Below are 13,878 nucleotides of genomic sequence, written 5' to 3'. Positions count from 1 at the left end.
TAAAATATTATTTATTATTTATTTATTTATTTGTTTGATTGATTGATTGATTGTTTATTTATTTAGTATTAACGGGATTACAAAACAAAAAAAATTTATTTATTATTATTTATTTGTTCGTTTCATTGTTTATTTATCATCAGCAGTCTTAAAAAGTAAAAGAAATGATCATTTATGAATTATTATTTTTTTCACTGACAAGAATCATTCTTCTTTTCATTTTTCAAGTTTCTCTGCGAAAAAAATGGCCTTTACTATAAAGCATTCATATAATGTGAAAGTAATGTTACGTCCTCGCAGAATTTCAAAAGAGAAAAGTAAATAAATAAATATATTTAAAAAACGATTGAAGGAAATGTTTTTAAAAAAAGGGTATATAAAGAGGGTGAAAACATATAATGGAACAAATATAGAAAATGAATAAAATAAAGAGAAATAAAAATAAAGGGAAATTATATTTGGTTTTTTTAAAGGAAAAACATAAAATTTTATACTTCTTTTTTCTTTATAAAACCTTATTAGTGAGAATTGAAAAAGAAATTAATATATAGGTAATTAAAATTTTAATAAATTATTTTTAATTTCTTTTAATTTGATAAATTAATTATTATTTGATATTAAAAATGTTGTTTTTATTTTTGTTGTATAAACAGAAAGGCATGACAGCTTGAATGAAATACGTTTCTGCTTTTTATTCGAATTTTCGAATTTTTCTATTCAAACTTAACTCAATTCTACTTAATTTTCAAATTTAAGAAAAGAGAATTTATAACATTTTATTATAAAAATATGGATAATTTAATTTCCAGGTCTCGGATAGTTCGAGTTTTTTCGTCATATTTTCAAAAAATGCAATGTTTTCAACTTTTCTCACAAATATTGCACAAAAAATCCCACTTTTTTTGTATAAAATGCCTTCGATTTTTGTAGTAAAAAAAAATAACTTTAGTCAAAAATGTTTCAAAATTTATTTATGATTAGTTTTTCGGGAAGACAATTAAATTTTCGAAATACCTATCTACCTATATGATTTAAAATAGTTTTTAAATAATTGAAATTTTGTAAAATTTTATTGAAATTAATTAATTTTTTTTAAGCATTTCATTAAAAAAACATTTTTGAATTAAATACAAAACTTAAATTTTAGACATTTTGAAAAATTTTAATTGTAGCTTTTATAAAAATAATTGAATATTCTCAAAAGTTATAATGAAAAATCAAAATTAGTTTTAAAAAAAAGTATAGGTATCTATTAAGAAATTGTTTTCAAAAAGTAGTTCTTAGAATTCTTTTTATTATAATTTTTCAAAATTCAATTTTTTAAAAATATTTTTAAATTTCACATTTCCAAAAATTCAAAATATCTGCAAAAAATAATTACATTAAAATTTTGTAATAAATCTAATTCTTTTGGATTTTGAAGAAAAAAATTTTTTTCAATATTTTTAATTAAAATACTTTTAAAAAATTGATTAGTTTTTTTAAACAGTCCAAAAATTCTCTTTAAACATTCAATTTCAAAATTTTTTTTACTAAATTTCAATTATTTGAAAATATTTCAATTTATTTACAATTAAAAAATTTATTATCAATCATTTAAAAATTATTTTAAAAGTATTTTTAATAAATGATGAAAATTAGACTTTTTATGATCATAATTTGTTAAAATTCAATTATTTTCAATATTTATAATTAGACATATTTCATTTACCTAAAGTTTCGAACGTTCAAATGAACGAAATATTTTTTTTGTGCTCTAATATTTTAAAAAATTAATAGACTGAAATGGAAAAACATTGTAAATAATTATTTATTCAGCTAAAAAAATATTTTTTAATTATAAAAAACAATATTTTGAAAATAAAATTCGGATTAAAAGAAGTAATAAAAATATCGTCGTTCAATTGAACGTTCGAAACTTTAGGGACATCATATTTTCGAAAATTCTGAATATATACAGAAAGAAGTTACTTTAAATTTTTTGGTTTAATTTTTTTATAATTCACCTACATAACTTCAAAGAGAAATTATAAGGCGTTGCAGTTCCAATTATTATACAGAAATTGATCTTTTGTATTTAAGTAATTTAATTCTCGAAAAACTTTCGGAAAATTATTAAAAATAACTTTCTCGACTTTTTTTACGTCTTAAAGTCAATCCGAGGCCTCAATTTGTTAAACAGAAACGATTATTATTAATAAATAAATTGTTAACAAAAATAATTAATATTGTTAATATTAACAATATTAATGTTAGATTAATAATATTGATTATATTACCAGTGTTAATAATTTTAATATTGTTAATACTAACAATTTTAATATTATCAGTGTAAATAATTTTAATATTAATATTGAATAATACTATTAATAATTAACAATTTATTTTATCGAAATTCATTTTTCTGGATTTATTTAAAATTTTTCTAAAAATGAAAACCAAATTTTTTCAAATATTGATTTTCAACATGTCAATAAAATTATAATCCAATTAAATTTCCTTTCCTAATGGAGCCTGAATATGATGTTACGTTAGTGTAATAATAACTACTTAATATTAATGATCATTTACATCATGTATAAAGCTTTCTCTGTGCTTCGATACTGTGTTGTATAATTATTAACAAAATACCTAGGTATTTTTTTCATTTTTTTTAGCTATGTGAATTTTCTCTTTCTGATGTGCTTTTCTTTTTTCTGGTTTGAAAATTGTTTCATTAACTGAAAAGTGTTTGCGTAATTTCATTTATTTATTATTTATTTTGGAAAATCGACTTTCTTGTTTTGTTTTACGATTTCAAAATATGCTTTTTGTGAATTCGATTAATTGTTTTTCAATTTATTTTATGTGTTGCATTGACTTTTTATATTTTTTATTGTATACATTTCGTTGATAAGTAAAGAGTAAAAAATTCAGTTTATTAAAAAACAAAATAAATAGAAACATCTTTTTGAATGTGAAAATTAAAAATTAGAATTTTGTTGATAATGAAGAAATTTTTATAATTATTATTAGCTATTATTGATATTAAATTATTTTTTTTAAGGAAAATTTTTGTAATCAATGTTTCTAAAATAATTAATTTTTAAAATAATATTGAAATCAATGTTTTAATTATTTCTGTTTTTTTGGGATTCAAATAAAAAATTAGTTAGTGTCTAAAGCAATGAAATTATAATAAAATATGTATAAGTAAAATATTAAACTATTATAATCAAATAATAAATAATTTTTTTTCTATTAATAAATTAATATATTTTTTAATTAATAAGTTAGTAGTTTTTTTTATTCGTAGCTTTTCTGCGGATATCAAATTGAGACTAAGATCGAATCAAAATTGTTGCATCAATTTTGTTACGATTTTTGTCTCAATTTGATATCCGCAGAAAAACTAATTAATAAATTGATAAATTATATTTTATTTCAATTAAGTTGAATATTTTTTTACTTTACTTTGCTTTACAATTAAATGAGATATTTAACAAAGAAAAATTTGTTTCGTTTTGTTTTTTTTTTTTTGAGAAAAAGTCTAAAATCGTGAGCTAATTTATTTTGCACTTTTGCAGATGAAACTTGCCGATCGGACGAATTCACCTGTGCCAATAAGCATTGTATTCATAAACGATGGGTTTGCGATAAGGACGATGACTGCGGCGATGGAAGCGACGAGAAAGATTGCGGTCCAGTTACTTGCAATGATGGCACGGATTTTGCCTGTTCTCCAACACATTGCATCTCATCGAAATGGCGTTGCGATGGAGATTTCGATTGTCCAGATCACTCAGATGAAATTGGGTGCAAGGATCCACCGCACGGGAAAAATAGCCACTGCGCCGAACAGGAATTTGATTGTGGCGATAGGATAACTTGCATCCATAAAAGTTGGGTTTGCGACGGCGACAAGGATTGTCCAAATGGTGCCGATGAATCCTTAGCGAAATGCCACAACATCTCTTGCAGAGCCGATCAATTTCAGTGTGGCGATCGATCTTGTATATCAGGTATGTTGCTTCAATTTTTTTTCTTTTAATTTTTTTCTTTATTACCTTGGGAGTTTTTCTTTTTTTTCTAATGTTGACACACGGTCAAGAAAATCAGGAAATTTTATCAAAAGTGATGGAAAAATGCGCTGAAAAAAAAATTTATTTCATTCAAATAATCGATTATTACTTGTCTATTATCAAATAAATATTTACTTGAATCGAATAATTTTTATTTGAATCAAATAAATTTTATCTAAGCCAATAAACCAAACCCTTTCAGTATTTGAAGAAAATTTAAGTGACTCAATTTAATTGACTCAAATAAAAATTGTTTGATACAAATAAATATTTATTTGATACAAACAAAAATTATTTGATGCATACAAAAACTATTTGATACAAATAAATATTTATTTGATAATAGACGAGTAATCTTTTAATTGAATCAAACACATTTTTTGTCAGTGTATAAAAATTTTAGAATTATGTAGTACAAAAAAAAGTGGGGAAATTTTATCTTCAAAAATTCTTCAAAGTGATTGAAATTTTCAAAAATGTTAGATTAAAAACTTGTGAATTTTCTCTTTTTAAATCTATAAAGAAAATCTGTAAATTCAATTATTTGTAAAATTCAAATTCACAAGATTTCCAATTTATTTGATAATTCTTATAATTAAAATTTTTTTTTAATTAATGCAAGTATCTTAAAAAAATTAAATTAAAATCTCTCAAAAAGCTATTTTTTAAAAAAATTTTACGTAAAATAAGTTTTTACATTAGTGTTGAATTATTAGACATTAATTTCTTCACAACTAGTGAAATTTTCAAAAATGTTATTTTAAAACCTTTTGCATTTTTTTTTTAAATCTGTAAAGAAAATTTCTAACATTAATTATTCTTAAAATTTAATTTCATAAAATTTCTAATTAATTTAATAATTTTTATTATTAAATAAAATTGTGTAAATAATGCAAATATCTTAAGAAAAACTGAATTAAGATTACTCAAAAAGCTAATTTTTTAAAAATTGCACATAAAATTATATTTAAAAATAATTTGTGAAAAATTTAAATAATTTTTAGAATAAATATTTAATTCAATTATATAAAACAAATGTAATTACTTCTTTAAATAATTAAATTCTAGAATAACTTTCTTAAAGTCATTAATTGCAATTAAATTAGGACAAATTTTAGTTAAATGTTATAATTTTCGGAAATAATAGAATTTCAGAAGGTATTAAATTAAAATTTCAAAAATTATCTTCAATATTGCAGTGTAAAAATAAAATATAATAATTAAATATTTATTTAAAACTTATTGCAGTTTAAAATAATTTTATTTATATTTTTGAAAAAATTAAGTTTCTGAGAAATTTTAATTTAATTCTTTTCAAGATATACTTAAACTTTTGAAGAAAATTTTATCAGACAATAAATTATTACATCAGTGGAACTTTTTACAAATTTAATTAAAAATAATTAAATTTTGTAGAGAATTTCTTGATTTAAAAAAAAAATTGTAGTTTCAAAAGTTTAATTTGAAATTCTGAAAAATTACGTTTCTAAAAGATTTCGTTTTGAATATTTTGAAATAATTTTTATTACTTGATTCAATTTGAATTTTATTACAAAATATTTTTTTTCGATACTTAAAAAATCCATTTTTATCTAAATATTTAATTTACATTATTTTTTGCTTCCTCATAAGGAAGCTTTGCATTCGTGACGATTTTCAATTTTTCAAAAGAAGGTTATATGGACCCATTTTCATCTATAACATATGTATATTCAATTCTGAGCAAATGTCCAGATGTATGTGTGTGTGTGTGTATGTCACAAAAATTGTGTACAAATTATCTCAAACAAATTTTGATGGATTGTCTTGAAATTTTGCAGGTTTATTGCAGTCATTAATACCTAAAATCTGACACAAGGATTTTCAAAAATATCTAAAAAAAAAATTTTTTTGTATTTTTGTAAATAATTTTTTTATTTGTTAATATTTTAATTAATTATTCTCAAAATTACATTCCTGACAAGAAAACGAATCGATTGATGTATACAAAGTATATTTTTTATCAAAATTTATAAAATTAATAGAAATTTTTCTTTTTCACAAAAAATTCAAATTTTGTATTTTTTCATAATTTATTTAATATTAATATTTTTAAATGATTATTCTATCATAAAAAAGAAGCAATTTGCATATGAAATAGAGGTGTGTATTTAATCGAACCGAACATTAATCGACTCGACAACAGAAAATTCGAATCATTTCGAATTGCAAAAGTTTGCAAACCGCAATATAATTACATTTAATTTATGAATATATCTTGCTGCATCAAAAAGAAATTTCCTTAAGAAGAATGTATGCTTTGATTGTTATGCTTTTGAAAAATCATAATTTGGTTTTCATGGAGATTTGTACCTAAAATGAGGTAATGAATATATTATTAACTTTAGTAAATATTTTATATGTTTGATTGGATTCTATCCCGATTCTATGCGATAAATTTAATTTTATACATATGTTTAGATGGAGTTTGCTAAAATTTTGTAAGTGAGTTACGTCACGAATTTATATTTTATATGTTGAGGAAGCTAAATGGTCATGAAATGAACAACTTGTTATTTCAGTGCAGTAATATTTAAATATATTTTTAAATAATTAAAAATATTTTATTCATTAGAAAGTTTAAAAATTTAAGGAAATCCTAGTTAATTTCACTCACGCTTTTTCTATTTTTAAAAAATTAAAATTATTATTTGTATACCAAAAAAATTGTCTGTTTGCATTTTTTTGAATGTATATTTTGATAGACATATTTTTTCCCCATTTTGGTGTTTTAAATGACTTCTTTCAAATTTTGGAGAACATCGGTCATGAAATGCATTTAGCGGCATCGTCAATAAATGTGCAAATGTATCTAGAATTGGAAGGGAAGATTTTGAAATAGGTCAGTAATTTCATCTCGTCAGTATGAATAAATTTGTTGTGAACAATGCTATACGTTTGAAGCATTTAAAAAAAGTTTTGACGTTTCGAAAGTTTATCTTGTCGGAAATAAAATTTAAGTTTCATGTAAAGCTGCGGAATCGCATTATCAATTTCTCGTTAATTATAAAATAAATTTTGCTTTGTTTCATTTTAAATTAGGTAATTTAGAATATCTTCTAAATTATCTTTTTTCTAATAAAATAAATAAAAATTTTCTCTGATTTCTTTTTCATTTCTATGCTCTTTTTTTTAACTATTATTTCTTTAAATATTTATTTATTTATTTATTTAGATTTAGATTTGTTTAATGTTTGTTTAATATTTGTAAAACTTATGTAATTGATTTTCTTTTGTAAATTTTGTATTTATTGTTTCATTTTCGCCAGTGTTTCAAAAGTCACGAATTTATTTTTGTGGTCTACAAAATATTCTTTTCTTATTAATTCAAAATTGATTTTTGATTCTATTTTGAGAAATTTAACGATGAATTAATATTCAACGAGAATTCTCTTTCGTTTCGAGATTTACTTGGGACTTTTTTCGTGCGTTTTTATGTCTTGATTAAAATTTTCTAATTATCACGAGGAATTATTGAAGTTGATTTAAGTATTTTCATGAAAAAAAATAACTACAGTCAAACGATCGAACGATTCAATTGTTTTCGAAAATTTTTCGAAATTCAATTACTTTTAATATATATACCATTTTTATAAAAAAATTTTCAACAGAATTCAATTATTTAAAATTTTTTTTATAAAATTCTTTGCAAACATTCAATTATTTTCGTAAATAATAAATTTATCACAGGAATTCAATTATAAAAAAAAAATTAATAAAGTTCTCAAGAATTCGATTTTTTTTAAACATTTTAATAAAATTCGTCAAATTTTCGATAACCTCTCTTTTTTAATAATTTATTCAGTTTTCAAGATAATTTTTTTAAATTAATTGTCGAGTACGAAGCCTTTTTTTAATCAAAATAGTCCTTTTCACATTAATATAGTACCGTCAACAGGGGTAACTATGGAACAAAAAAAGCGATTTTTTGAATTTCTTCTTCACTAAAAATTTAAAGTGTACAAAAAAATTTTATTAGCTATTCAAATATATTGTGAACATTCTTCTAAAGATTTCCTTCAAGTTCCATTTACAAAAAAAATTTTTTGACGGAGTTATTTAAACATAAATATTGCTCCATAATTGCCTCGCATTTGGGGCAATTATAGAACAAATTATTATAATTAATTATAATTAAGCAAGTATAACAAATTTTCTTTGTCTGTATATTAAGAAAACTTTATTTAGTAGGGGAAACTAAGCGCGGTTGTTACAATTTTGATAAAAACAGTTACTGTGATTAAAGTTTAACTCCAATTTGTTTGGTCAAACTATTAAATCAAAGGTATATTATCCAGCTTTAAAAGGCAATAATTGATTTAGCTCTATATCTATTATTTAAATAACTAGAAGCATTTTAGTGACAGCGTGTAAATTGTATCACTGCCCAAAGTGAATGTCGGTTGTTACAGTACCAAGAATCCTCTGCAACGTTTCTAAATTGAAGACAAATAATTTTTTATAACCATTTTTATTAATTATTCGTAATATAGTTTAATTTAAGTACATAATTATTACTATTAGTTATATAGTTCCCAATAATGTATATTAAGTAATTTGAGTTTTATTTGGTAATTGAGGTAAGTTAGATGAGAAATAATTTTCCTCTATGAGGAAATACACTTAAAAACTATTTAGAACGAAAGTAACAATTGTTTAAACAATTAAAATAAAACAAATCAAACAACAAAAGTAAACACTTGTTTAGTCCATTTGTTTTGACATTTTATAGGGGTTATGTAGCTCAATGTAATATAGTAGTGACAGTTCCTTAGAGATGGCAGCACTAATACTATTTCGATATGAAAGTAACTTAAAAAGTTTTTTTTCATTAATTTTGAATGATTTTGAAGTCGAATTTAGAAAAAACATGAGATTTTATATAAAAAAAATGAGTGTGATAACATTTCTGACAAATATTTTACATTTCTAACGAATCTGCTGAATTATGGGAAAAATATTCTTTCTCATCATCACTTGTAACAACTACACTTCACAAAATCGTAACAACTGCCCAACAGGTACATTTTTTACAAAAACTTACTTTATTTAAAAAGTATACACTAAATGTGAACAACGAAGGCAGTTTTTTAAAGCTTAATTCTCACAGAATTGTTATTAAAAAATTTACTTTGTTAAGTATAAAGGTCTATTAGTTATTTAAAGAATATAAAGCAGAGAAATATTTACTTTTGGCCTCTAAAACCCAATGTGCCTATTTTTTTACTTGTAAAGCTTGCATAAAATTTTTAAACATATTGCAGTAAGTTCGTGCATAAAAACTAAACATTTTTCCCTTTGGAACCCCATCTCTATAATTCACTGTTTTAGAGATATTCCATTTGTAACAACTGCGCAGTGTAACAACCGCGCTTAGTCTCCCCTACTGCAGAGTAAAATAATAATAGATAATAATAGTAAACTAAACGCGAATTTAATTCGAAGAAATTAGTAGATTTTTACACTTTTGTGAAATAACCTTTCCACTTTTTCGATGTTTAATAATTATTTTCTCGTTGCCAATGACAATAAAAATAAAAACATCTGAGTAACTTTGTAGGCAATATATTAAACTATTATTTACAACAAGAACCAAATTAAAATAATTTACCACAAAAATTTTACATAAAAAAGAATTACGCGTTCCATATTTACCTCTGATGTTACATAATTACCCCTGTTGACGGTATTTCAAAAAGTAGGATATTCTCGTCAAACACCAAAGATAAAGTTTATTTAACTTGTCTCGACCCTCTTTAAGGGAATAATCTCTAAATAAAAGATTAGATGAGAAAAAAGTGTGATTTAAATTTTCCCAATATTATCTAGAATACTTATTTGAATTTTCAGAATAATAAATATATTATATAAATAAATTTTAATCGCTTTGAAAGATGGAGGAATATTCTATACTTGAGTAAGCCGATTCAGCAATTTAGTGATTCAAGTGGTTTTTAAGAACCCTCGAACTGAGCTGACTAAATGCACCGATCTACATTTCAAAGTGATTCCGAGTCTTTGAGTAAAAAGAGATATTTGTTTTCAAAGGTGATAAGTGGTGTTTAAAAATTTATAAAAGAAAAATTTTTTTAATCCTTTTCATATTGAAATACAACAAATTAACAGATCTTTTCTCTTGGATTTACAGAAATTCCTATTCAATTTTTATTTTTGTTAATTTTTAAATTTGATTGTTTTTTATTACTTCTACTACTACTACTATTATTATTATTATTATTATTATTATTATTATTATTATTATTTTTTTTTTTTTTTTTTTTGCTTAGGGAATTTTGGGAAATCTGCCTACAGATACCTTGGATTCCGCACTCCAAGGTTATGTGGGGTTGGTATGATAAAAAAAACAAAAAGAAATATAAAAAAAGAAAAATAAATAAATGTTATAATAAATTTAATAAACTCTCGACCTACTGCCAGCCCTACCCACTAAAACCCTTAACCCTTCTTTTGGAGCCCTTTACCCTCCCTCGGAACTGTCGTAAGACTTTAGCCTTCGAGGGTGGCGCTCCAACTCTGTCGCTAATGCGACTTTCTGCTTTTCTCTGCGGTTATCCTGCGTTAATAGTTAAAAATTTAAAACTATTTCAATATAAAAGCGGAATTAACAGCACAACAATAATTAAAAATAACAAATGTGTAATTAAGTGTAAAAAGTCAGAAGATAAAATTATAAACGGATATATAAAAAAAAAGAAAAAATAAACGCGTATAAAAAATTGAAAACATAAAACTGTACAAAGATGAATAAAAAACACAAACAATTAAAAAATGTATAAGGACAAATAAATCACAAAATAAATTAATAAAAACAAACGAACAAAATTAAAAGCTGTTTAAATTACGCTTTTTGGCGGCCGTCGAGATCCTTCCTCGACATAACCGAGATTATGAAGTTCTCGACTTGCCGCCAATTCTCCTCTGACTGGGTCATCAGCGATACCATGTTCTCCGGTGTAACTTGACTGTTTACACCTTCGAACATGGCCTGCCTCTCCAAGCATTTCAAGACCTCTGGTATCCAGCCAGCTTTTTGCTAGTCGCAGACATTCGTTCACCAATTTCTCAAGAGTCTCCTCACTTTCGGCAGTGCACACGAACAACGCGTCGTCCGCAAAGCCGATGATCATCGCACCTTCGGGCAGATCCATTCGCAGAAAATCATCGTAAGATACATTCCATACAAATGGACCCACCCTCGAGCCTTGAGGAGCCCCACGCTGCATCTCTTCCCTGAGAGTGCAGGTGTCTCCCTCATATATAACCCACCTGTCGCTAAGATAATTATCCATTATCCGCAACAAGTAGGGCGGCATGTTTTTCTTTTCCATCGACTCGATGAGATCTTTCCATCTTGCGGAATTAAACGCGTTGCGTATGTCAATTGCTACCAACGCGCAGAAGCTCTTCTTTTTCCCAGGTCCCAATTTGTTTTTTCCTGCTTTGGCTTTGTCCACAACTGCCTGGATGGCATCAACTGTGGACTTGCCTTTACGGAAACCAAATTGGTGATCTGATAAACGATTCTCTTCGGTCAAGTGGCTTTGCATTCTCTGCAGAACCATATCCTCTAGAAGTTTACCCATCGTATCTAGCAGGCATATAGGCCTGTATGATGAGACTTTATCTAGAGGTTTTTCGCCTTTCCTCAAGAGGACTAACCTCTGTCGCTTCCAGTCGCGGAAGAACTCTCCTCTCTCAAGGCAAAGATTAAAGCATCGAAGCAGAATCTGGGGTGAAGTATCGATTACCAACTTTAGGATCTCGTTACTTATCCCATCGATTCCAGGCGCCTTGCCTGTTTCCAATCTTTTGCCTGCTTTGTGCAATTCGCTAAGTGTGAAGAGCTCTTCCTCTCCGACTTTGCAAGAACTCCAGTCCCGTCTAAGGTATGGTTCTGCAGGAGGAAACAAAGAACTTATTATCTTTCTGACCCAATCGGGATTGTCCAGGCCGGGGGTCTTTTGCCTCGTCACTAATTTCTTAGTCACGATTTTAAAAGCCAGACCCCATGGGTCCTTATCGACTTCCTCGATTAGGTCCTTCCAGCTACGGCGTCGCGACTTACGGATCTCTTTCTTGAGGTTCTTTTTCGCCTCCTTGAAAGCCTCTTTCAGCAAGGGATCTCCCTTGGATCGGGTGTATGTCCTTCTTGCTTTGAGGCATTCCTTTCTCAAGGAGGCCAGCTTTTCTGACCACCAGTGCAAGGATTTTTTCCTTGGAAAGGCTCCTTTGCGACGTGGCATCGACGCATTGCAAGCGGTGAAGATTATATTTCGCACCGCTCGCACCTCTCCATTTAGACTTTTCGGCCTCCTCACCCAACCAGAATCCTCAATTAAGATAGATTCTTCTAGGGACCGGCTGAACTTCTCCTTGTTGAGTTTCTTAATGTTCCACGAGGAGGTTTTGCGACTAGGAGCTTCCTGTCTTTTTCCTCCTCGTGTGTCTCCCATTGAGACTGAGAACTCAATGTAGTGGTGGTCACTTGCGGTATATTCCTCAGAGACCCGCCAGTCGCTTATGCGGCTAAATATATTAGACGATGCGATCGTTAGATCTATAATCGATCCGATCGCACCTCGTCTAAACGTCCATGTTTTTCCCCGGTTTACAACTAATAAATCGTTCTTGGAGATCATTTCTCCAATCAGAATTCCTCTCTTGTCGAGCCTCGTCTCACCCCACTCTGGCGACTTTGCATTAAAATCGCCAGTGATGATGACCTCCAGCTTGGATTCTATGAGGCTCGATTCTAGGTCTTCTATATTGGCTTCAAAGGTGGTCAGCGGGTCGTTGGGTGAGAAGTAGCAGCTATACATACGTATATTAGCCACCTCTATCCACACAAACCCGCTGCTTGTCTCCAAGAACTTGTCAACCCGCAATTCTGGGTTGCACAGCTTGATGGCGGCTCTCTTCGCCTTATCCTGATACCAAGGTGCAAGGTCGCTTCCTTGATGCTGCTCACTGCAGAACAGGATATCGACCTCATTTTCCCTAGCTGTTTGCATCAGGAGCACCTGTGCATCCTTACTTGTATGCAGGTTGACTTGAAGGAGCTTTAGGGATTTGCCCTTTTAAGTTTCTCCAGTTCCTCCTTGTAAACCGGGCAGGAAATTCTTCCAGGGATATGGTTGACTTCCGTTTTTCCCAAATCTGTACACGTAATGCACTTTGGCTTGTCGCCAGTACAACTCTTGGCGAAATGTCCCGCTTCGCCGCATCTCCGACAGTTTTTTGTTCTGTCGGGGCCCTTGCAAATTCGGGTCACGTGTCCATAGGCTAGGCACTTTTGACATCTTGTCACTTCTAAGTGCGTTCGGATGGATGCGTTTATCCAACCAATACGCACTTTGCCTAGCTTAAGCAGACTCTCGCTGTCCGTTTCACTCAAGCGTACTAGTGCCACTTTCGTACCACCAAAACGTGTCAGAAGTCGGCAAGTCACATCTAACTCGGGCTTTTGCAACTTCTGCTTTAAGACGGTTAAAACGTCCTCTTCTGAAGTTGTTTCGTCAAGTTCCCGAATTTCGAGGGTCTTTTTACTGACAAGAGCCGTAACCTCGGCCTTGTCCTGAAGAACGGAGGTAAGATTCTGAGCGAACTTTGAAGTTTCACCCCCCTTTTTTACCACAACGAGAACCTCCTTTTTAAGAGTTCTCCTAATTTTCACAATCTCTGTGCCAGTTTCCTCTGGATTTACCGAAGTTGTTGCCAGCCTTATAAGATCATAGTAGGTCTCTGGATTCCGGGCCGA

At 27.8% G+C, this 13,878-nt stretch overlaps 1 protein-coding gene across 6 annotated transcripts in view; it reads left to right on the top strand.

The window, feature by feature from the left end:
* LOC122509861 (low-density lipoprotein receptor-like) overlaps window positions 1–13,878 on the top strand; it is a 201,130-nt gene that overhangs the window by 164,462 nt on the left and 22,790 nt on the right. For all 6 annotated transcript variants that reach the window (XM_043624151.1, XM_043624149.1, XM_043624148.1 and 3 more), the window contains one exon: window positions 3,567–4,001. In XM_043624151.1, the coding sequence (XP_043480086.1) occupies window positions 3,567–4,001 (435 nt within the window). The remainder of the gene's footprint in view (window positions 1–3,566; window positions 4,002–13,878) is intronic.

The sequence above is a fragment of the Leptopilina heterotoma genome, unplaced genomic scaffold, assembly GCF_015476425.1.
Source record: "Leptopilina heterotoma isolate Lh14 unplaced genomic scaffold, ASM1547642v1 Lhet_63, whole genome shotgun sequence".
Classification (NCBI taxonomy): domain Eukaryota; kingdom Metazoa; phylum Arthropoda; class Insecta; order Hymenoptera; family Figitidae; genus Leptopilina; species Leptopilina heterotoma.
This window is presented reverse-complemented; position numbering and strand designations above follow the sequence as displayed.